This window comes from Pseudorasbora parva, chromosome 1, assembly GCF_024679245.1.
Source record: "Pseudorasbora parva isolate DD20220531a chromosome 1, ASM2467924v1, whole genome shotgun sequence".
Lineage (NCBI taxonomy): Eukaryota > Metazoa > Chordata > Actinopteri > Cypriniformes > Gobionidae > Pseudorasbora > Pseudorasbora parva.
The window spans coordinates 41780157-41804465 of NC_090172.1; the positions used below are offsets into that span (position 1 = coordinate 41780157).

The 24309-nt window shown below is 36.9% G+C and overlaps 1 protein-coding gene across 2 annotated transcripts; it reads right to left on the reverse strand.

The window, feature by feature from the left end:
- Positions 1-156: 156 nt before the first annotated feature.
- On the reverse strand, positions 157-15443 carry slc39a13 (solute carrier family 39 member 13). 2 transcript variants are annotated; one of them, XM_067441076.1, is made up of 10 exons: positions 15247-15443; positions 13282-13657; positions 8887-8994; positions 7951-8069; positions 5357-5485; positions 5100-5189; positions 4304-4354; positions 3936-4068; positions 2546-2645; positions 157-951 (listed from the first exon to the last, which is right to left on the reverse strand). In XM_067441076.1, exons 1-10 carry the CDS (start codon positions 15289-15291, stop codon positions 876-878), a joined length of 1227 nt encoding a protein of 408 aa, XP_067297177.1. In that variant the 5' UTR covers positions 15292-15443; the 3' UTR covers positions 157-875. The 2 variants fall into 2 exon arrangements, with proteins under 2 accessions (XP_067297177.1, XP_067297186.1); XM_067441085.1 differs by having other exon boundaries at positions 13282-13638; positions 15247-15406.
- Between the last annotated feature and the right edge of the window lie 8866 nt (positions 15444-24309).

The following is a 24309-nucleotide window of genomic DNA, read 5'->3' on the forward strand; positions in this document are numbered from 1 at the left end:
CTCAAGACTCTGAATTGCAATGCCAGGACCACAATGAACTGTACAAATCAGTAAATTAAAGTTAAAATGCAGCAGTGTAGTGGCTATCAGGACAATCAGTAACAACACAACTAAATACTGTAAAAGAAAATAAGGCCTGTTGAAAAGAGTTTGAGTGTGTTCAGTGATATATGTGCGAGAGGAATATGTACTCAAGCAAAGTGTGGATGTCTTGAGCAAATTAAGTGTGTGAAATGAGCTTGTATAGATTTAATTTCCACAGAATCATTTATAAAATTGAAGCAGTATTAGCTTTATAAAAAAAAAGCAATGATGATGACCATCAAAAATCTGATTATGCAAGTGCCTGTACCTGTATACCGTCTCTTGTATAAAATATGTTGACCTGTATAAAGAATATGTTGACCTGACTATGACTTTAAAACAATTTGAATCACATCACAGTGATGTAATCTGCTGACAATGAAAAAAAAAATCACAGGTTCTTTATAATGAGCATAAGTCAATGACACCAGGCTGGAACATGAATATGAATAAGAAAGCAAACTGTTTTTTCTGAGCAACATTTGCATAAACCTGAAATTCCCTTCAGATTCAGCTGGTGCCTATAAGGCATCACAAGTTCAGACTAAATTTGATCTAGACACAGACTGTTCTGAGGTGTTTGAAGGATAAAGCTAAAAGTCACACGCACTGACACGGATTCAAACATGTGATTGTCAAGGCTGTTTTTTTCAATGGTCTTTCCTCACATGGTCTTTGGGGTGACAAATGTCTAAATTATTTAAAGCTGAAACAGTGGAGTAAATGGTCCATAAACCCCCTTCTAGGTGGCACTTTAAACGTCCCTTGACAAAAGCAATGCTCGCCTGTGGCTAGTCCATGACGACTGAGAGAAGAGCCATGACTGCTAGACCGCAAAACAACAGCAGAACCTGCAGAAAGGTGTTCCTGTGGGAACAGGGGACATGGTCATGGACATCCAGTAATTAAATTTATGAAGTGCGAGAGGTATTTTACATTTGAGTAGGGCTGCATGATTATGACAAAAATCTATTGTAATTGCGATTAATAATTACAATTATTACACAATTTACATTGAATGATGTTTTGAATAGCTTAATATAGAATTTTGAATAGAATAACAGCATGTTATAATTTTATATAAAAATAAAAAAACAAGCTGAAAACACTCTTCCTGAAAAACTTGTATTGCTTTTCTATGGCATTAGGCCTCAAAATGTCGACTATACATTGGTTTGGTTAAAATATGCATAGTATAATAATGTTATACTAAAACTAAAATTAAAACAATGGAAAACACCTTAAAGGCCCACTGAAATCAAAATTAAAGTTTTTTAGCTTTTAGGTAGCCTGACAAGACAGACCCACATCAAGATGTTTGGTCTGGAAACTCACCATTGACAGGGCTCAATCCGAGGGGCGGGATAAACGGTTGTCTTTCAAACTCCCTCTGCATGCAATTGGATAGCGCTACAACCAACCAGAGCAACGTGAAGCGGAGCTAGTTGACAGATTAAACTTTCGCTGTATCCGGTCGCCAAAACCCAGAACACATCTTCCCTTCTTAAGAATGATTTCAGTGCCGTTCTTGTTCTTTTCTCAGAGAAAAGCTTAACTCCAAGACCGAGTCGCGGTCAAAGCCGATTTGAAAGACCGCCGTTCGCCAGCCTCTGTGTTTACTAGTATCACGCAAGCACAAACCTGCCATCGCTATGTTAAGCCCCGCCCACCGACTCTATACACTTCCGCCTAAATGAATCAGAGACTTCTCATAAAATCTTCTGTCCAATCAAATGCTCTGTAGAATCTAAAGCCCGCCCCCTACACTGCTGAAGCTGCGGCTGAAATCGGTCAGCTTTTCACACATTTACTAATTTCTACATGTTGAAAAGAACATTGCATACTATAAATACGATAGGAAACGATTCAATGTAAATATGCTTTCAGTTAAGGTGAATGAAGTAGCAGCACACACACACACACACACACACACACACACACACACAGTCTAGACCAGATCCATTGACTAGAGGCACGAGAACGCAACGCGGATCATGTGCACGAGACGCCGCAGACAACAAACATATCGAACCCATTTAAATTCTGCACAGAATCAATGCTGCATTTCAAGACAATATGAAGGAGATAAGGATAAACGAAGAAACTGGCTTTATCTTTACAAAACAGAAAGGCTCTAGTCAAACTGACGCTGCGCATTAACGAAACACTATTGGGGGTTTCAAAAAAGGGGAGGAGCTGCTAACAGCTGGAACCGTTTCAGGGGAAATGACGTCAACACATTGAATAATGCAGCGCATTTCAAGGCACTTCAGTGGACCTTTAAGATAACCTGTAGATAGACAAGCTGAGTTTGCCTTATGAAGTATTTTGGCCAAGAACACAAGCGATAAAAACGTTTGTAATTGTGGCATCTGCAATCGTAATCACGATTAGAAATTCGATTAATTGAGCAGCCCTACATGTAAGTGGTTATAAAAATAAATAAAAAGATTGGAGGTACCTAGGGTTGGTCTCCTCAAGCAGATCAGGTAACACATTGACCAAGGAAATGTAGATAAAGCCACCTGAGGTGAATGGCAGGATCCAGGCAGTGGCATTCTCTGTAAAGACAGTTAAAGAAGCACATGGATTCGCATATATAGTCCAGAAAGACATGATTGAATGTTTATTTTGTGGAAAACCCAAAACAAAGACAATGGTTTACTTAAAGGTAATTTATGTCATTAATGACTTATTCTAATGTTGTTCCACACCCATAAGACCTCCATTCATCTTTGGAACACAGATATTTTATATTTAGGCCGAGAGCTTTCTCTTTCCATTGAAAATGGAGACCAGAAAGGGAATAAAAACATAATTGCAGTAGTCCATATAGGACATCAGTGGGTTAGTTAGAATCTCTTGAAGCATCGAAAGCACATTTTAGTACGAAAATAAAAACGATGACTTTATTCAGCATTGCCTTCTCTTCTAATCCGTTTTTAATCCGTGTTTGTGACTTTCTGGTCCTTTTGGACAGTATACAGTACATACATGTTCAATGGAGGGACAGAAAGCTTTCGGACTAAATATATCTTAAACTGTGTTCTGAACAACATTAGGGCGAGTCATTAATGACATTTTCATTTTTGGGTGAACTAACCCTTTAAGAGTTAGTAGTTGCTTAAATTCATGTTAGGTGTGATTCCTACATTAACTGTAGTTAATTCCTGCTTTATGTTACTTAATGCGTTACCCCCAACATTGCTCATTTGAGATGAGATTGAAAACACACGACCGCTAGGTTTTCTCAGAGGAGAGCTATGGTACAAATGTGTCCATCTTGAACATAATTATCAGCTGATAAGAGTAAATCGACATACTCTGGAGGAAGCATCTGGGTTGGGTTTCCACAGTTGTACCTTGACAGGTTGTACAACTGTGACACATCTTTGACACAGAGTTTAATAGAGTATATATTTAAGTTTAAACCATAAACGCATGCTGTCCACTCAAGTGGACATCTGAAAACCTTTGAAAAAAATGTGTAAAAAATGTATTATCAAATCTAGTTTTAAATGCCCTAAGAACAATAAAAACACATAGGAAAAGTTCTGACTGAAGTTATCATAATTCATGCATGAAAGGGTTTAGTCATTAATAAGCAGAAAAACATTGGAAACAACACAAACTGACATCAGAAAAACGATGGAAAAGAACTAAAGGTACACTACTAAATACAAACTAAAACGTTAGGTTTTGGCAAGTGTTTTCGGAAGTTGGAAGTTGTTATTTTAAAGAAAACTATCATTGCTGAAGAAAAGCAATTAAAAAAATGATAATCAAATTAACCCTAATCTTTTGAATGGTAGTGTATATACTGTAGAGTCTGAGACTACGAGATGCCTCACCTGCCCCATGCTGTGATTGGGAGCAAAGAGCAAAACATGCCCCAAAGACTCCTCCAAATGCTGTGGAGAGCTGCATACGGGTGGCTTTCCGACGGTTAAAGCCTGCTCGCAGCAAAATGGCAAAATCGCCCACCTTTCCATAAAGACAGAATACATGTATAGCAACAGAAGTTACTGCAGAAAACCGAAGTTAAGTATACTGACCGAGTACTATAACATACTGGGACAATTCATGTACAGAAATGAATCATTAAAGTCTATAATAATAAATTATCAATCAGCTAAAAATTAAATGCATTGCTTCTTTATATTAATTATTTGGCTGAAATTCAAGAGACAGAAAAAGAGAAAGATATTAAGATACATACCTCATGAGGGATCTCATGAAGCAAAATGGCGAACGATGTTAAGAAACCAACCTGTTAGGGCAGGTAAAGTAAGATATTTAAAAAATGTCTTAAATTCACCACATCCTTGTTTTCTAATTAAACCATGGTAGGACAGTGAAGCCATATTATGTTTCATAATCCAGACAGTGTTTTTATTTGGCACATATGTTTAACTGAATGTCAACAGAAGCTATGGAGGAGGTAGAGAAAAACAGTAAAATGGCACTGTTCTCCACCAATACTCTGCCTTGCATTTCAGCAGCCAAATATGCATGTCCAGGCCAGTGAGCAAATGTGTAAAAGTATGTTTTTATGTGCAAGTATGTTGCACCAATTCCATTTCCTCTGAAACTCCCTCCCCACGCATGCTGGGAGCCTTATGCTTCTCCACCTGGTCTTCAACTTCACATAAGCCATATAAAATACTGCTGCACTATAAATATTACCGCACATCACAAACATCTCTATCTCGCTGTTTGCAGTGATCCAAAAAGAACCATGGGAGAAGCTTCTTAAATGGTTCAAAAAAGAAGGTTTAAAATGCTTAAAAGTGGCCAAATCATACTACATATTTACACAGTAACTTAATCTATTTATATAACGCAGTCATCCTTACTAGACACGCAAGTGCTCTACACAGAATTGTTCACATTAACAACTAGCCTGTTCAACTAGTCATTTATTATTAGCAATCTGCTTTCCTTTAGCATTACTTTAGTGAGGTCTAGCAGTATTGCCGAACTTTTATATACAATTGGTCTCTGTTTGCTCTTACCTTTCGGCTCACTAAGAAGCTTCCTGCCACCGCCAACCCATGAGTGAAGTTATCAATGAAGTTAGCAAGAAGGTTTAGATAACCACTTGTCTGAAGAAAGAAACATTGCATATATAGTAAAGGGAGGAGACAAGATAATAGATAACACACTTTTTAAATGCTGTATGGTTGATTGGAAGGAAACAACAAGATTTAGAGGTACTTGTCTCTAATAATCTCTTTTACTGTGCACAAAGCATGATTTGTGTGCACCTTACCTTGATTTTCACTGGCTCTGTGTAAAGGCTGATGTCAGTCTTTGGCCTAGAGTCAGAGTTGTTGTTTGAGCAGATGCCATTTGTTTGTGGGGACACCGAGACCTCACTGCTCATATCTGTTGAAGAGGGCTAGTATGGGGGGGGAGGGAGAGAGAGAGAGAGAGAGAGAGAGAGAGAGAGAGAGAGAGAGAGAGAGAGAGAGGAGAGGGAGAGGGAGAGGGAGAGGGAGAGGGAGAGGGAGAGGGAGAGGGAGAGGGAGAGGGAGAGGGAGAGGGAGAGGGAGGGAGGGAGGGAGGGAGGGAGGGAGGGAGAGATGGGTAGATGGGGAGGGGAGGGGGGGATGGAGAGAGGGGGAGATGAGGAGATGGGGAGAGAGAGAGAGTGCCACGTCATTCTAACAAATATGGGTTCATTTCTCAAAACAACAACCTGGGATTAAATCAGATACCAAGGAAAAGTGACCTGGGCACACTACAGTTCAATACTTTTATTCAGTATGGATGCATTCAATTGATCAGAAGTGACAATGACATATCACATTTTCCACAAAAATATTAAGCAGCAAAACTGTTTTAAACATTAACAAGGAAATGTTGCTTGAGCATCAAATTAGCATATTAGAATGATTTCTGAAGGATCATGTGAGCTGAAGACTGGAGTAATGACTGCTGAAAACTCTTCTAAAAGCTTTGCAATCACAGAAATGAACTACATGTTTTTTTTTCAACAATTCTACTCCCACAGCTGCCTGTGTGTCTGCTCCATTACAAGTACACTGCTATGAACATATTTTCCATTCGTTTTTATAAACTGAGGAAAATGTGAACTGAGAATGTCTGTGGGAGTTCACAGCACACCATTATTCTGTACATGGATATTAAGCTTCTGTAAATAACTATAAATAATCCTTTAATTCTCAAATTAAACAGACTAAATGCTCAGCAGACTAATAACACATCAGTATAGCTCCATTTCTACAGACCATTACACTCACCCCACTCCACACCTAAAAATCAAAGCATTTCAGTTGTCAAAAAAAAAAAAAAAAAAAAAAAAAAAGTTTCCACATCAGTTCTTTGAGATTAAAATGGCTGACCATGAGAAAATATTCAGTCTCTACAGCAACGAGCATTTGAGAATGTAATAACAGAACTAGATGTTTCCTCCCTGTTCTAGCCCACAGACTTTAAGGCCTCTCAGCTGTGGTTTCTGTGCACCGTGGCTGACTTCTGTGGCCCGTCTGTCTACTGATGGAATGCTGGTGGCAGCTGCTTCCTGCTAGAGACTATTTATAGCTACCTAAACAGAGTAGAGGCTATCAAATCAAACTCCCAGGTCTCTCGTAAGAAAGGTAGAAGACTCGGACGTAGACATTTACAAACATATAAAAGTCATAATATTAGTGAAGTTAAAAGATACAATTAGAGGGGCAGGCAGAGAGTGGACACCTACATCACAGGCACTGCAGGCTCCTCTGTTTTGTGTGATTTAGGTACCCAAGACTCCCTCTAAATAAAGTGACAAAATTGATCCATCCAAGCACAGTGCACAAAGCTTCACTGGTGCAGTCTATTATTCTGCCCTGACACCAAACCCATATAAAATGAAAAAAAAGGGACCAGACAAAAAAAACAAAAACAAGTAAAGGATGTGGAAAGAGACACTCGGAGGGTGATCATTTTATCTTTAAACGGGTGTTTATTTGTCGACACAAAGCAAGCCATCTCATGTCTACATTTGAGAGGATGTGAATTGTGGAACAAAGCGATCATTCATTTGTCTTAGGAAGCATCTAAGAACAAATATTGTAAGGCCATGAACGGATACATCCCTTGGGGTGGAGCCCGGAAAGTGAAAAGGTGTGTGGGTGTGTGTGTGTTTAACTGGCACTGATGCAATATGCTGAAATCAGCCAAGGATAAAGGGTTTGGGTTCTTCTTGAACGGCAGGAACAGTACTGTGGGTATTTGAATAGGACATGAATTGGGATATTGAATATCCGTCTGACACGAACAATGATTCATGATTCAAGACTCCACAACATTCCTATCGCATCAATTATTTCATCAGGACTATTCCCTCCCTGTGTGCGCGCTCACCAAAACATTTAAATCTTTAAATTAACATATATAAGAAAAAGAAAACTGTTAAACACTTTTGGAAGTTGGCACTGAGACAAAACCACTATTTTCTACACATTTGGGACAGTGTTTAAAAAAAACTATAAAAAAAAAAAAAAAACAGGAAGAAAGCTGAGTCAAAGGTCCTGTGAAACTATTACTCATTTTTTTACCCAGTGCTCAAAAGGAAATTGACAGTATTTTTTTTTTTAAATAAGTTGTACTTGTGAATTTTGTCATTAAATTCCAACTATTTCTCGATTTTATACTACATGATGATTGGTGGAGGCGTGGAGCTGTGTCTGTTAGTCTGTTAGTCTGTAGAGTGCATAACTCCGCCACCGTCCTTTGGCTCCCCCATGAGGTTCAGAATTGCAAATGATTCAAATTGCTGGAAAGTGTAGTGTATAAAATGGCAATATAACATGCATATAGGCTAAGAAGTTTCTACATAGTTAAAAGCATGTTACTTACTTTGGCTCTGCTCTCTGGGTCACGGTCTTCATCAGGGAACATCTTCTCCAAGGTCAGAAAAGACAGCAGACCCCCTATCACCCACAAACCCTGTGTACGGTAGTGTCTGTGGGACCCATCTAGCCAGCATATACACACAAAAAAGGCAGAGGCTTTTACCATATTAATAATTAATAGTGTTAAATTACACTAAGATTCATCCAGTTTAACTGTTAACTAAAACTATTAAAAAGCATTTAATTAAATGAAAAAAGATGAAATAAAACAAAATATGAACAGATGAAAGTGCCAAAATTGTGAAAACAAACTGAAATAAAAAGTATTTTAAAAATAACAATTTTATATAAAATATTTTTTTAAAAATCTAATGAAAATGGTAAATGCACAAAACTAAACACAAAAGTAAATAATTAAAAACCATTAATTCTATTATTATTCTATAAATGTATACTGTAAATAGTAAATAAAAAAGGAAAAATTTATGGTTGACCCATTATTTTTTTACTGTATATTGACCAATCCTGCCTTTATTAAACATATTGGACAAGATTTTAGTCTCCTCTATCAGAATTTTATTGAAGTTCTGTGTTTTTATTGGTAATGTTAACGCAATACATGAATTACACAGTGTGCGCCTTGAATACCAAAAATAAAGACACAAATAAGGGAACTAACATTTCCTTCAAAGTAAATATTAATTAGTGCCATTTTCCATATTGATTCCAGTACCATGGAATATGAGAGACCGAGCCAGAGTTACCAAAGGAACAGGGTTTAGTGAAGGGTCAATTACTGGACTACACCATTGTATGTAAAATGTTAAAAAGGCATAGTTTTCTAAGAGATTCCAGTTCCGAACACTGAGAAAGAGCGAGCACACTGATGATGATTAATGCATGATAGAAAATGTTATATATATACTGTGAGAATTCTCACCAGGACTGGAAGTGTAAGCCCAGGCTTCAGGAAGGAGGTGGAGAAACACGTCTCCTAGGAGACCACCAATGGCAAAACTCAGCAGCCTCTTCAGCTTCTGACACCCAGCTGCAATCAGTGTAAAAAACATTCAGTATAACACCATAAACATTACCAGAAATGCTTGATATGCATTTTTCTGTTTAAAAACAAATTGAGCAAACCCTTCACATAAAACAGCTGACAGACGGAGAAACCTCTCTACAGTTGCACAATCATTCTACAAACTCTTACATATCTCTAAAAAATCTTTTGTTTTTCCATTCAGCTTAGGTTCTGAAGCTGCAAAGCTGCAAAGTGTTTGTGGGAATAAAACAGGCCTAAAATATCTGACGCCATTATTCACCAGCGCTTTAAGAATCATGTGGTGCATCTCTGTGGTATAGGACACACCTAAATTGCTTATAATTCCATCTAACCCTGTACTCTTCTGCCTACTGCAACCAGGGCCGGCTCTAGCTCTTTGGTTGCCCTAGGCGAGATGGAGTTTTGCGCCCCCCACCCCTCTCCACTCCACTCCACTCCACTCACTTTTATCGTCTCTAATTCAGCACATGTCTGTTTTCCTAGGCCTACCCCTAACCAAGAAGCACTTATTATTAAACACGTTCGACGCTTTATTTCCACTTTTCAAACATTTTCTCACTTTTTATTAAAAATATATGCCTTTCCAATTTAATATGTGATGGGAAAAGGGAATAGAGCGAGTGTGGCAAAAGGCAGGATCGAACCACTGATTGATCTGCATCAAATCATGATGCCGTGCGTCTTACCACTACACTACAGCCACTGTGAAGAACTAAGTGAACACAGCATATTTGTGTTTAATGTAAATAATATGGCATCTATCATTAGGCTGCTCCAGTAAAAAAAAAAAAAAAACGAGAGGCCGTATTTATTTCCTTCCGACGCCCACGTAGAGAGCGTTTGTACTTTTCATAAATAACATGCATACGTTATCCATATTCATAACGAACTGGACTTTTGATATTTAAATGACATCCATGTAGGTTATTGTAGATTATTGTCAGTGAAGTTATGTTTGCAATACGTATAGTAATTATGTAGAAAACTAGCAAGTGATAGCTTATTGACAATATTAATAATATTTATAAAATAAATATTAGTTGATTAGATTGATACTAAGTAATTTTATTTAGTTTGACAACTTATTGGCTGAGATAAGAAGACTAACCTCTATACTGGGCTTTCTTTCAATTTTCTTCCTTTCTTTTTTCCTCTTTTTTCCGCCCCTGTGCATCCGCGGGCTTTAGACGCCTCATTTTTGATGAACGCGCAAGATGAGCACTTGCCTTACGCCTGAACTAATAATCAATAATCACCATCAATTCAATCTAATAATCAGGTTGATAAGTAATAAAACGTGTGGCTGAGGGGGCGCCCTATGATGATCATGTTTAATAAACATTATGTTGTATTTCGCTTGTTCCGATTTTATGCTTAATGGGTAGTAATGGGCGGCACTAGAGCGCGCTCGCGCCCCTAACACAATTGTCGCCCTAGGCAACCGCCTAGCTCGCCTATAGCAAACGCCGGCCCTGACTGCAACCTACACTGGTAGGTCAGACCAGACCTTTCTCTTAAGCTGATCTGCTTCCTGACTGGGACCCGCTGCCAGACTCTGATCTATTTCTGAATGACTGATATCATCGCAGACAAAAGTTTCACTGAGCAGCATTGCCCTACGCAAAGGTCTTTGGAGACCAACCTGTTCAATGTTACTGGACAGCTCACTTTTTTGTTGCATTTCCTGTTATGGTTCTGTTGGTTATTCTCTTGAAAGTCCACTACATCAAGAATTATTTAGACAAGCCATGACAGGTGGAGCTGAAGATCTGATTGCTCAACAAATTCTTTTCAAGGTCAAGCATGCTCACACTACATTTTTTTTCTCAGTGACTGTTGGATATTCTCTCTGCAAATTCATTTATATCAAATAGTGAATATAGTGGCAAATGTTCACGTTTATATTATTCATTATTCCAACCATGCAGCATAACGAATCTACAAGAGAAATATTCAGCCAGGAGGATTCAGGAATCAGGATTAAAATTTCAAAAAATGAACAGGAATGCTTATGCATTTACAATGTACAGCGCGGTAACTTTCTGTGTTTCCTATCTCTTCATCAACAGCAATGCCTTTAAGACCATTATTTTTATGTGCCTAGAGCTAGTAAACTAAGCAAGTTAAGAAATATTATAATTTACAATATTATAATATATTTGCTTGCCCATTGTTAGCTACCTAACAGTGGGAACTGTAGTATCACAAGGATGAACCTGTATTATTTCTAGGGCTGTGCAATATTCAAGAAAATGTTTATATGCAATATTTTGTTAAATAATGCGATTAATGCGATTGCTATTAGTGTTTAAAATCCATTTAAATTATATATATATTTAAAAAGAGACCAGCAGTGTTTAAGCACAAATGAATGTCACAAATCTGACAATATCATTTTAACATCAATGTAAACAAAATAAAATGTAATGCAAATTACACAAAAACTCTTAGCTTGACTTGGGAATACATCATTGTGCACAAGTTCTAGTGTGTGTGTCAAACAAGACACCGCAAGGAGTTGTTTGTCGCAATTTATCATGTTTATTACCTTTTTTTAACATCAAGCAAGTCACATAAGTAACAGTCGTGTGCCCAGTCTAATCTCTGCTTTATGCATCGACTTAAGCCTTACACTTTTCACAATGTTGATGTAGCCTATTAAAATCATTCAGATATCGCGTGCTGTCGCGATATGCATATTGCGATATGGACATTTGCGATATTTCGATTTATTACACGGCTCTGTGAAATACTTGATTCTGATTGGTCAATCGCGCATTCCAGCGGTACGTTATTTCCAGATAACACCCGCTCATATGGGCACTACGAGTTATCTTGACCGGTACTACTTCTATGCTTAACGCTGGCGCCATCTTGTGGCTTAAACAGCCGTGGGTTACAATGGAAGACTTTAAGGCAGTTTCCTTTAAAAATTGTTTTAAAATAAAACAATTTTTAATATAGATATTTTTCTTACACAAACGCATCGATTCGAATCAGAAGGCTCTATTAACCCATCGGAGTCGTGTGGAGCACGTTATTTGACGGACAGCTGCATTTTTTATGGACTTCAAACACCTACAACTACAGCTTGGATTAAGGTTAGCCTTTTTAAATATAACTCCGATTGTATTTGTCTGAAAGAAGAATGTCATATACACCTATGATAACTTGAGGGTGAGTAAATCATAAGCTTAGTTTAATTTTTGGGTGAACTAACCCTTTCAGCATTCATTTTCAACATTTAGCAAGGGCATATGGCAAATCTTCAGCAATAGATAAAGGCTTAAAGCAGGTTGGAACTGTTTTTCTTCGCGGAAGCTTTGCATAAGAGCTAATAAAATATTTAATCTCAAGACAATATTTTGTGTCTAATAATTATTTATTTGAGAATAGTAGCCGTGTAATAAGCGGGATAATGTACACCCAGCCGGTTGTTATCGCAGAATAAACCCCTTCAGAGTGATGCAAGTCCTGATCACTCTGTCGGGGTTTATTCTGCGATAACAACCGGCTGGGTGTACATTATCCCTTACATATTGCGCATCCCTAATTATTTCAAATAAAATAAAACAAATTAAAAAATAGCAAACAAAAAACTAATTTAAAAAACCCCACTTTTTGTACAGATTAATTTTAGGATTTTACTTGATGCATTGTTAATTTCCTTTAACACATATTTTAATATCATAAATGTGGCTTATTTTGTGGTTTGGAAATTACTTTAACATTGTACGGAAAACAAAAGACATCAGAATTGGGCAAAAGCAGCAAAGGACAAAAAAAATAAAAAATCCCACAGAGAAAATGATCTAGATTTAAAAGAAGGACATGCCACAAAAGCCCTGCCATAAATAAACCAGACAGTTGAGTGACCTGCATCAATCTAGAAGATGATTCACGCTTGCTTGTATTCATAATAAACACGTCTGTTCGTTATACTAGGCCAGAAGTATGAACAGAATATTTTAAATATCTTTTTTTTTTCCATTCTGCTCACAAATTATAGATGATCTGCACAGCACCAGAAAAGAAAGGAAAAAACCTTTTCCACCTGAAGGAATGAACAAAGAAAAGAAAAAAAACAGATCATTTTCCATAAGTCAGCAATGGGACACTACTGCAAATGTCTGGACTAGCTCTGACTGTAACACAATGAACCTGACCTGATTGGCATGAAACCTGAAGCTAGATTAACTGTTACAACGAGCTGGTTACATACACAGGCCTGGATCACAGACAGCATGCAAGCATACAAGTGTGACTCACCCTCAGTTTCCAGAGTTGTTCCAGCTTCAATGGGTATTATTAAAAGCGGAAAGACACCACTGAGTCCAATGGCAATCGATCCCAAAAGGGAGCAGATCCAAACGTCTAGGTTATCTACGGAGAACAGCTCATCCAGGTACTGGAGGTCTAGAAGGTCTTTAACGCACCATGGTCCTGGTCCTGCAGGTGCAGTCTTTGCTTGGGCCACAGCGGTCTGAGCCATCATCTTTCCGCCGAAGGATGACGCCAGTAGGGCAGTGACAAGGAGCAGCACAGCAAATGCCCAGACGGGCCTCTCGGGTCCTGCGCTCATCAGCCCAGACCTCCGCAAAGCACTTGGAAGAAACATGTAGGGTGCTGTAAGGAAGACAGGAGCCTTTAAACAGAATATCATGAAGTGGAAAGATTAGTTTTATTAAGGTTCAGGGCTTAGTCCCGGATGAGTCACTTTGAACATGAGCATCACAAACAGGAATATGTTATATTCTGTATACATGACAGTTTAAAAGTTTGGGGTCAGTAAAATTAAATTAATACTATAATTCAGCAAAGATTAAGAATTGACCAAAAGTGACTATAGCAGTATAAATGGTGTTCTTTTGAACTTTAAAAAGAATCCATGGGGAAAAAAATTTCCACAAAACATTAAACAGCACAAGAATAACAGTTCAACATGGATAAGAAATGCACAAAATTAGCATATTAGAATGATTTCTGAAAGAACATGAATAAAAAACATTTTAAAATAGAATGAAATAGAAACCTGTTATTTTCTATTGTAACATTTCACAATATTACTGCTTTACTTATACTTATAAATAAATGCATCCCTGTGAGCATAAAAGACTGCTTTTAAAAATCTTACAGACCCTAAACTTTTTGAACAGTTGAGTTACATCCATGACACTTTTAACGTTGATTAGACAAAATTTCTGATTAGACAAAAATTCTGATTACTATTTGTTATCTCTTTAGAACCTCTTTAGAACCTTTTGTGTGTATGAAAATATGAAACATTTTATTCAAACCCCCATTTGAATAGGGAAGCTATGGTGAATTAGCCCTCTGGCTTGACCTGCAAATTGAAAGGTCTGGCTATGGTGACTAAGTGCCTCCATTTCCATCCACATCCCAAAACACACTCACACACACACACACACACACACACACACACACACACACACACACACACACACACACACACACACACACACACACACACACACAAAGAGGCAATGCGAGTCATCCCACACAAAACACCACACCTTTTAGGTAGTTACTGCAAACACAGGAGAATAATCTATAGCCTATAGAAATAAAAATTAAAACATGATAATAGATAATACATTAGAGCCAGGCCTAACACAATCTCTTCAGACAGTTTAGAAAAACTATCACCCAATACTAATAAGGCTAAATGAGTTCAGCTGTCTCCAGCAGCTGATACAATAGCCTACTGAAACTTGACTTTAAGAGTTTAAATAACTTTATTTGCAAAAACTAAATAAATGTGTATAGTGTGTAAAAACAAAATAAAACAATTTTATTTTTAAACGTGGTGAAGGTCCCCAATAATATCCGTTAATAACCTGCATTAAAATGCTGTATGGTCAGTTGCTAACATTTGTTTGGACGGTCTGTGGACGTGCACGGGTTCAGGGAGCGGTGAGATTCCCGAGGAATTCCAGACCGTTTTCCGATAGTTTTCACTCTAGAGTTTGCCAGGTCGTTTCTCCTGCTAAACTAATTAAAACAGCAAGAAGGCCCGAATGCCAAACCGATAATGTTTATGGGATAGGCTACTTATGGGCAATGACCAGACATTTGCAAAACACAACGTTGCTGCAATAATGTTTCCACAAAAACAACTGTGCTCGCAAAATACTTCGATACAAAGTTGCGTGCCTTGAAAAACAATCACTGTCTGCTAGATTTAAAGCGACAAATAACAACGTTTTAACTTACCCTGCTGAAATTCCTACAGTTTTCACTCCGGGTTGACCCTGCCATCCAGGCACTACTGTCTAGAAGAGATGGAGCACTGCAGCAGGCAGACTCCCGATTTCTCTGCTGAAAGATTTTTCCACTGTCAGCCACGTCTCACCGACCGGAAGTGCATTTCCAGATCCAGACTGCGCTGAGAGGGGCGAACTGAGCGCGAACTAGCCGGCGGAGGAGGAGCCTTCAACGTCAAACGTGGAGAACGTGCTAGAAGGTGATGGTTTAGCCCGCAGTAATAATGGCAAAAGGTAATAATTATAAAGAGTTCATCCGTTTTGTGGTTCGAAGATGGACTCTTAAATAATTTTCCCTAAATATAGACTACATGAATTATTTATAGCTCGTGAGACTATCTATCTATCTATCTATCTATCTATCTATCTATCTATCTATCTATCTATCTATCTATCTATCTATCTATCTATCTATCTATCTATCTATCTATCTATCTATCTATCTATCTATTGAGTAAAATAAGTATTTGAACACCCTGCTATTTTGCAAGTTCTCCCACTTATAGGAATCATGGAGGGGTCTGAAATTGTCATCATAGGTGCATGTCCACAGTGAGAGACATAATCTAAAAAAAAATCCACAAATCACAATGTATGATTTTTTAAAACTATTTTGTATGATAAAGCTGCAAATAAGTATTTGAACACCTGAGAAAATCAATGTTAATATTTAGTAGGATGCTCATATTGACCGTTAACCGATAGTAAGAATTTTGACCAATTAACACTATCAGTTAAACGGTTTAAAGTTGGTTTTTTTTGGTGTGTTTTTTATACATTTTTTTGTTTGTTTGCTGCATGGTTAAAAAACTGTATTTGCTAACTCACTGGGCATCGTCACATGAAAACACATGTGCCGACAGAAATTTTTCGCAAAATGAAGCAATGGGAAAGAAAGCTACTGTGTGGGACTATTTCGACAGGGTGTCAGGCCTTTTTAATTTGTAGTAATGTAAACTTTAAAACTTTTCTTTTCTAGGTCATCTTGGTATTGTTTTCTGTTATGATTGTAACATATTTTAATGACTAATCAATAACTGCGAGTTTTGCACCTGTAAACATCTTACATTTCAATGCAGTCCTTGCAGATGTCTCTCTCTGAGCTTTGTGGTTATAATGCAGGCTTTAATATGTTGTTGACAAATAATTCCGGTAGCCTAATTTGTTACAATAAGAGGAAAGCACAAATGAACTGCTCCTGCACATATATATTTTTAAATTGTTTGTATCCTTAATGACTAATGAAGAGATAAGGGTGCGTCTCAATCAGCTCCCTAGTTCAGTAGTCAGTAGCCTATAGAATTCTAGATGCACCCTAGTGGCAGCAAATCTAATTTGCAGCGAGTGTCATCTAGCAACTCTCCATAGACTTGCGAGCTGGAAAAACCAAACTCTGGTCAGGCCAATCACATCGTGTATAGAGTCGGTGGGTGGGCTTCAGTTGCGGAGGTTCCGCATTCTTTCAAATTGGCTTTGGCAGCAACACTGTAAGACTTGTGAAAAGAACAAAGAACTGCACTGATCATTCTTAAGAAGGGAAGATGTGTTCGGAGTTTTGCTGACCGGATACAGCGAAAGTTTAATCTATCGACCAGCTCCACTTCACGTTGCTCTGGTTGGTTGTAGCGTTATCCAATTGCGTGCCGTAGTGATGTCCAGTTCGCGAACGAATCGTTCTTTTTAACCGGATCTTTATAGTTAACCGGTCGAATCAGTTCACCAAATCGAACTGAATCGTTCTAAACGGTTCGCGTCTCAAATCAGGGCTGATCCCACAAAGTACTAGTTATTAAGTTTCTGACATGAGTGACAGTCTCTCCGACTAGAAATAAACGAATATCTCTAAGTAGATGTTGTAACTCCAATCGTTAGCTGAAAGTGAGACATGTTTTGCTGAGAGATCTGGTGAACTCACGAGCAGCTGATATTGAGTATGCTGAACACGTAGCGGTTTCTCGATCCTCGGATCAGCAGTACAGAATCGGAAACCGTTTCTGTCGGACACGTTCGATACTGAGAACCGATGAGCCGATGAGCTGCGCATGCGTGTTATTTCAGAGGAACGAAATAAAGGTTATGTGTATAAAACGAATCACGTTTTGAAGCATCATAACAAAGCTGTCTTATCACTGTTATTTTAAAGTTTGGAAACAACGGATTGTAAAACAGTCAAATTAAACATTTATTTGCTTGATCAATAATGCATGATATTTTCAGGAACAGCTTTTTTCTTATTTAATTTCTAAGTCGATACACATTTTAAAATGTAATCAAAACAGTAGGTTTGATATAGACTCAGCAGCGTAGCACCACATTTTGGGCCCTGGGTACAAACCATCTTGCTGGGCCCCGTACCAAATACTATATATTGATACCAAAGGGTGGGGTATTGCATTTTTATCATAAAAAACACTTAAAATGTAAACAAAATAAGCCACACTCTGATTAATGTATATGTATGTATAGAAAACTGACTTCTAATCGAATCGAGAACCGTATCTATCGGACAAGTTCGATCACGGACATGTTTGAGCGGAGATACTGAGCATGCGTGATAGCGTCGTAACCGAACTGTTTCTCTCGAACTGGGACAGCTGATGCTAATAAGATTGAGCACGAGTGAACTGAGGATTTGTGTAAGTATTATGTCAATGTACGTTTATTTAATCCGTGTAAAACATCGTTTGCACGACAGTGGCTGTATTGAGTGCTGTTGCAAAACATAAATGAAAAAATTTATCCAAGATGATGATGATGTCAATAATAATTATTACTATACTAAGTTTTGATTACAAATACTTTATATGGATGTGTTTGAATGCATTTTCATCCGCCGGGATGATAGAAAAGACGTCATTACGTAAAGACGTAAAAGAACCGGTGATCCGTTTTTTTCATAGACAGTAAAAAAAAATTAATCGGATCATTGAAACGAACTGTCCGAAAGAACCGGTTCGCGGAAAAGAACCGAACTTCCCATAGCGTGCAGAGGGAGTTTGAAAGACAACCGTTTATCCCTGTCTGTCAATGAGTTCCCAGACCCAACATCTTGATGAGAGTCTGGCTTATCAGGCTAAGTAGTCAGGGCACTGACGTATTCCGTTCGGCCACATTCATGTACATGATATAGCCTAACCTGGGCTACTGATTCACGACCTAAAACACTAGTGAGCTGATTGAGAGCACCCTAAGATATTATGAGTTAGTATGAGTTAGAATTTGGCAACTAAAAACAAGTTTAGGTTGCAGTAGTGATTTTATTGTTAAAAATTATGCATGGAAAGTTAAAATGTTCTAGTTCTGTAGTTGTTGAGGAAAACAAATTAAAATTCTGTCATTTATTCACCTACACGTTGTTCCGAACGTGCACAGTTTGAGTTCCGTTCCTCTGCAGAACACACACACACACACACACACACACACACACACACACACACACACACACACACACACACACACACACACACACACACACACACACACACACACACACACACACACACACACAAACAAACAAAGTGCTACTCATGACCACAAGATGGAGCAGTTGATTGAGGTGTATTGTCTGGAACACAGAGAAAAAACATTTAGCCTATCCATGCGTTATTTCCAAAAGCATGTAAATTTAACACTATTTACACTGTCAATTTGTTGAACAAATCTGATAAATACATTTCAGATGTGCAAATACATTATAAATGGCTTCCATTCCACACATAAAAAAAAAACTAACTAACACATTTACTTTCACACATTGACACACTAGTACACTTTACTGCTACTGCTCTGGACAACGTGATATTATCAAGTACATTATAATTATTGAACTTAACATTCATGAAGTAAATTAAGTCAAATCTACTGCCAAGTTAAGTGAATATAACAGCCCCCCCCCCCCAAAAAAAAAGAATACCACTGAATTTAACCATGCTTATAATTTGTATGCTTTACTTTGCAAACATCTAAAAAAATAGTAAAGTAAATATTATATTATATTAATTATTATAGTAATAAATTAAATATTACAAGATATCATGTAGACTCCATATCTACATAACAGTACAAATGCAGAACTCACACAAACACAAAGACCTCAATACTTACACAATACAAAATTATGATAATATTTGATGGATCACTTTTGAGTATGAATGTGTCATACAACATGAAGATGCCACAAAATCACACGTTACTAAACCTAACAACAAAAGCAATGAGAAAACAGTGTAAATACAGCTGGAAAAACAGCAACAGCAACAACAACAAAAAAAACAAAAAAAATCATGCCCCAGTGCATGATGGGGAACACCAGTATCAGAAAAGTTGAGTTGGTTTTACTTAATTTTATATTGTTGATAATTACGCTTTAATTTCTAAGCATGAATTGGGCACTTAAATAAAGAATTTACTTTTTTTTAACTTGCATATTTTTTTAATATAGAAATTACTGTTTTTTTCAGTAGTATTTACTTCTTCATTACAGAACATTGTTTCATCGGTGCTCTTTAGTTGCACTTTAATTGTCAAATAATCAGTCGTTGAGGTATCAGGACATATATTCATAAAACATTACCAATCATCCACTTTCACTCAACAAAACAGATATTTTACTTAACAACAACAACAACAACAACAACAGATGTTTGGGTAAATGTTTTAACCTACATTTGAATTGACTTTTAAGACATGCATGCAAGTCACTTTGTTTTGTTGAGATAGAAAAAATATCTACCATATACTGACTCAAAATTTACTGTGGTTTATCGTTGAGAATGTCCCTCACTGAAACATTGCTATATAAGTCCTTTTTCCATGAGTGACATATTATTGGCTATATGGCAAAGAGTGGGTTAAGACTCCATGCTCCAGATGATACATGGTGTCTGAGTCATCCTGGCTTGACTTGAGCAATACATTTAGAAAGAGGAACCGTTTTGGAGCCATGGGGCCGACAAAACTAGAATGACAGGGACACTTGTGTGTCTCTGAGTGTATACGATTTTACATTGTTATTGCTCATTCATTCTTCCTTTCACAAAATAAAAAACACTACTCTTGCATTGCAGGAACTATATGATAATTCAGCCTAGAGAGCCACGAGACTTTTAGTCATCCACATGCAAATGTATCTCAGTTTTAGTCATCCTGATCATTAATCATCCAGACAAGCAGATTGCATATGTTCACTCCAAATAAACAGAACATATAATAAAATCTTAGTGCTTGGTAAGGATTGTAGCGCATTGTGACCTTCTGGAGAGGCAGCCCATTGAATGCATAAGACACCATCATAATACAGTATCATATGATAAGGTATATACATTAATTTCAGTAAATAAAACAATGAAAATAACATAGTCCTGTGTAAAGCAACTCAGATTTCTTTATGATATTATGTTAAATTTTATCCAGAAAGAAACTTGACTTCACTTAATCAGAGGAACTAAGTTAAATGGCACATATGAGAACACTAGTCTCTAGTTACACACTGATACCCTAAAGTCAGCTGAAGCAATGCATGATATGCATGAAGCATTATATTTTTTCCTAAGTAGACACTTCTTATTTAATATAGTTTTTGTATGAGTGAATAAACATTTTTCTTTCCAATACAACTGTCTCATACAGTTTGTTAATATAGTTTTTGTATGAGTGAATAAACATTTTCCTTTCCAATACAACTGTCTCATACAGTTTGTTAGACTATTAAATGATGCAGATAAATCTTCAAATTGTAGCTTCATTAGTTTTCCATGAGACATTTCCAACAGTGTAACTCCAGTTGTAGATTCATGATTTGACGTTTGCAGTGCTCTCCTTTGATCAACATGGTTAGTCGGATGTCCTGTTGAGTCAACATGACATTTGCATTTGCTCCCATTTTACTTGTGTAATGTTATTTTCCCCAAGTATGTGGGTATGAATTTTATGCACTGAAATGATTGACATGTATTTGAAATGAGGGATAGGAACATGACTTGTGATGACTTTGACAGTACAGTCGGGTCCATCTCCCGCTGGCGTTGCCCAAGAGGAAGAATCTGTAGATCATCTGGTTGTCTGTAGATTGTTTTCTTTTTATATAGACAGTACAATCTTGTGGCAATTTGTAATGTTTTACATGTTGGCAACTTGTTGGCTAATTCGTATGAATCTCAATTGAATGTTTTTTTTTATTTTTTGTTTTTTTTACAATCTACGCACCAAAGCTGGGTGCTTATATCGGTTATTGATTAAATAACATGACAAAAATAGTAGTTAGTAATGCCTAGTAACGTAATTCATTACATTACATATTAAAGATAATATTTTGGATTACTTTAATATTACGTTTGACCTAATTTATTACATTAATTTGAGTAGAATAATCTTGTAGCATATTGATATAAAAATACTAGGTATTATCAGGCTAAGTAGTCCTGAAAAATATATAATCCATTCTTTGTTATCAACAACATGAAGTGCATTAAATGTTGCGTTACGTCAGGGTTTGCCATGTTGAGGTTCATGATGGAACTGCAGGGTTCATGAGTTTAATGAAAAACTTAATTTTATTGACTTAATTTTATTATTGATATATATAAAAAGGGTAATACCTGCATTGCATGTAAATATGAAATTGTTAATTTGTACATTTTAATGTGTTTAAAAGAAAAAAGGAAAAGGCAAAGACATTAATGTATGGTGAAATGAGTGATAACAAATGGTTCAATCTGAAGTTGATAAGATGTGCAATGTTGCAATGTTGAAACCAATGTTTCTGTGAATCCAGTGAAATTCTGTGTGGGTCTCAGGAAAATCAATGAATTATGAATATTTGACTTCCATTCTGACAATAACATGTAATCATGTAATTGATAACTGTAAACTAAAAAAAAGAACTTAAAAAAAGATAAATCTAAGGCAGTAGATGCTATTTACTAAGTGATATAGTGATATATGAGATATATATATATAGAAGTGATATATTCTATATACACTATATAAAATAGCAGTTCTTTGCAATATGTCTTAATAGTAATTACATGTAATTTATACTTTATTTTCACAGATACCTGTTTGCACCTCAGTATTGTATTGTTTGCACCTCAGTCCAGTAGCTGGATGCAATAATAACAGAGTGTAAATTATTATTTTTATTTAAATTATTAATTGGATGCTAGGTATAAGGGACACTAAAAGCCCTCCCTACATCTACCCATAACCCTCCCCAATAAATGCTTTTAATATAATTAAACATTTTGTTTGGCACTTTATTTTCACATTTAAAAAATGTTCTTGATTTTTATTTAAAGCAAATGCCTTTCCTATGTGATTTGTGATGAGAAACGTGAGAAGAGCGAGGTCTGCAAATGGTGGATGCGAACCTGTGTTGATTACGTCAAAACAACGATCGATTAGCCATACACTTTACTGATTGTGCCACTGAAAATGTTATATGACATGCAGTCTTTAAAAATGATGTTTGGCCCAGCAACACATTGTAAGGTGGAGCTTGTGTGAATAGCACTTGCAAACAAGGCCAACTAATTGCACTTGGTGTGAATAGACATTCTGATAATGGCAAATTGTATTGGAATCTGATCATGTAATCCAGATTACATGTAATCAGTTACTGCCCAGCTCTGGGCACCAGTGATGGTTGTTTAGGAATGGGGTTGGAGGGGTGGACCTACATGCTTACCCTGCAAATTCTCCAAAAGGTTAAATGCACCACCTCGTTTTCGAGTTGGAATAAAACAGCTGTAACATCTAGACAAACAAATCTTTGATTGGTTGTAGCCCAAAAAGCTCAAACTGGGCTATTGAAGCCCTTTTGTTTTTGAAGAAGAACCAGCTTAGTCATCTCTATTAGTTGACTGCCATGAAATTTCTGTTTCCCACAAAATTCCTGTTCTTAGCACGGTAGGACTGGTAATTTTTAAGATTAATTTTTAAGAACTGTTGTCCTGCGATCTCCTCGTTTTCCATCAAAATGTTTTTCTTGTATTTGTGTGAACCAGTTTGTAACATATGCTTTCAACACCATTTTATCATGTTTTAAATCAGTGACAAGTTAACTTTGTCTAGCATAAGTGTCGCACTGGGTTTTAACTTCAGTTCAGTCCTGTACCATGTCATGCACGTACAGGATGTACATGCATGTACATTCCACGACATTGCACACTCGTACTATTTATACGCATTTATGTGTGATCGGGTTGATAACCCATGGACTTACCAGCAGTATAGGGTTGTCAGAGATTGGCAGTATTTCAATTAAATGTATTTTAAATACGTATTTAATTACTTTAGTGTATTTTGTAATTTGTATTTTGCAGGTGTGAAAAAAAAAAAATGTAGTTTGTAACAAAATATTTTGAGGGAGTGTATTTGAGTATTTCAAAGACTTAAATACTTAAGAAAAATCACCATATGCTTATCAACATCGTAAATGATTTTGCCATATTTCCGGTCTGATGTTGACAATGGCAATTTCCAGGTTAGATGCACAAAAATCACGTGACAGAGCGTATTTAGGTCACGCCCACACGGGGGAGAAAACAATCCAACGCTCTCCATTGACTTTGTATTGTATGAGGCTGCCTCCTTGTTATTTCAGACTTATTTAAAAAAACACAACAATGTCTAAACGCTGATATGTGACAAGGTGTACAGCAAACAAGCTAAACAAACATATAACTAAGTTTTTAAAAGCTCTTGTGTTGACGACAAAAAATGAGCGTTTAAGGAGACAAAAGTGGATATATGCAATAAGATGTATAGCTTCAGCGGGAATAAAGAGTACATTTTGGGATCTTGACACTAAGTATGCCTACTTGTGCAGTAAACATTTTGTAAAATATGCAAATGTCAGTTTTATATATTATATTTCCTGTCACTGATTACTTTCCCCTCCAGTGGGAATAAGTTAGTTCTCAGTGTAATATAACATGTCGCGCTCTGTCTCTATTGCCTGTATGCACTTTTATGTCTTTAAACGCTTTTTTTTGGGTAAACACCTTATAAAAAC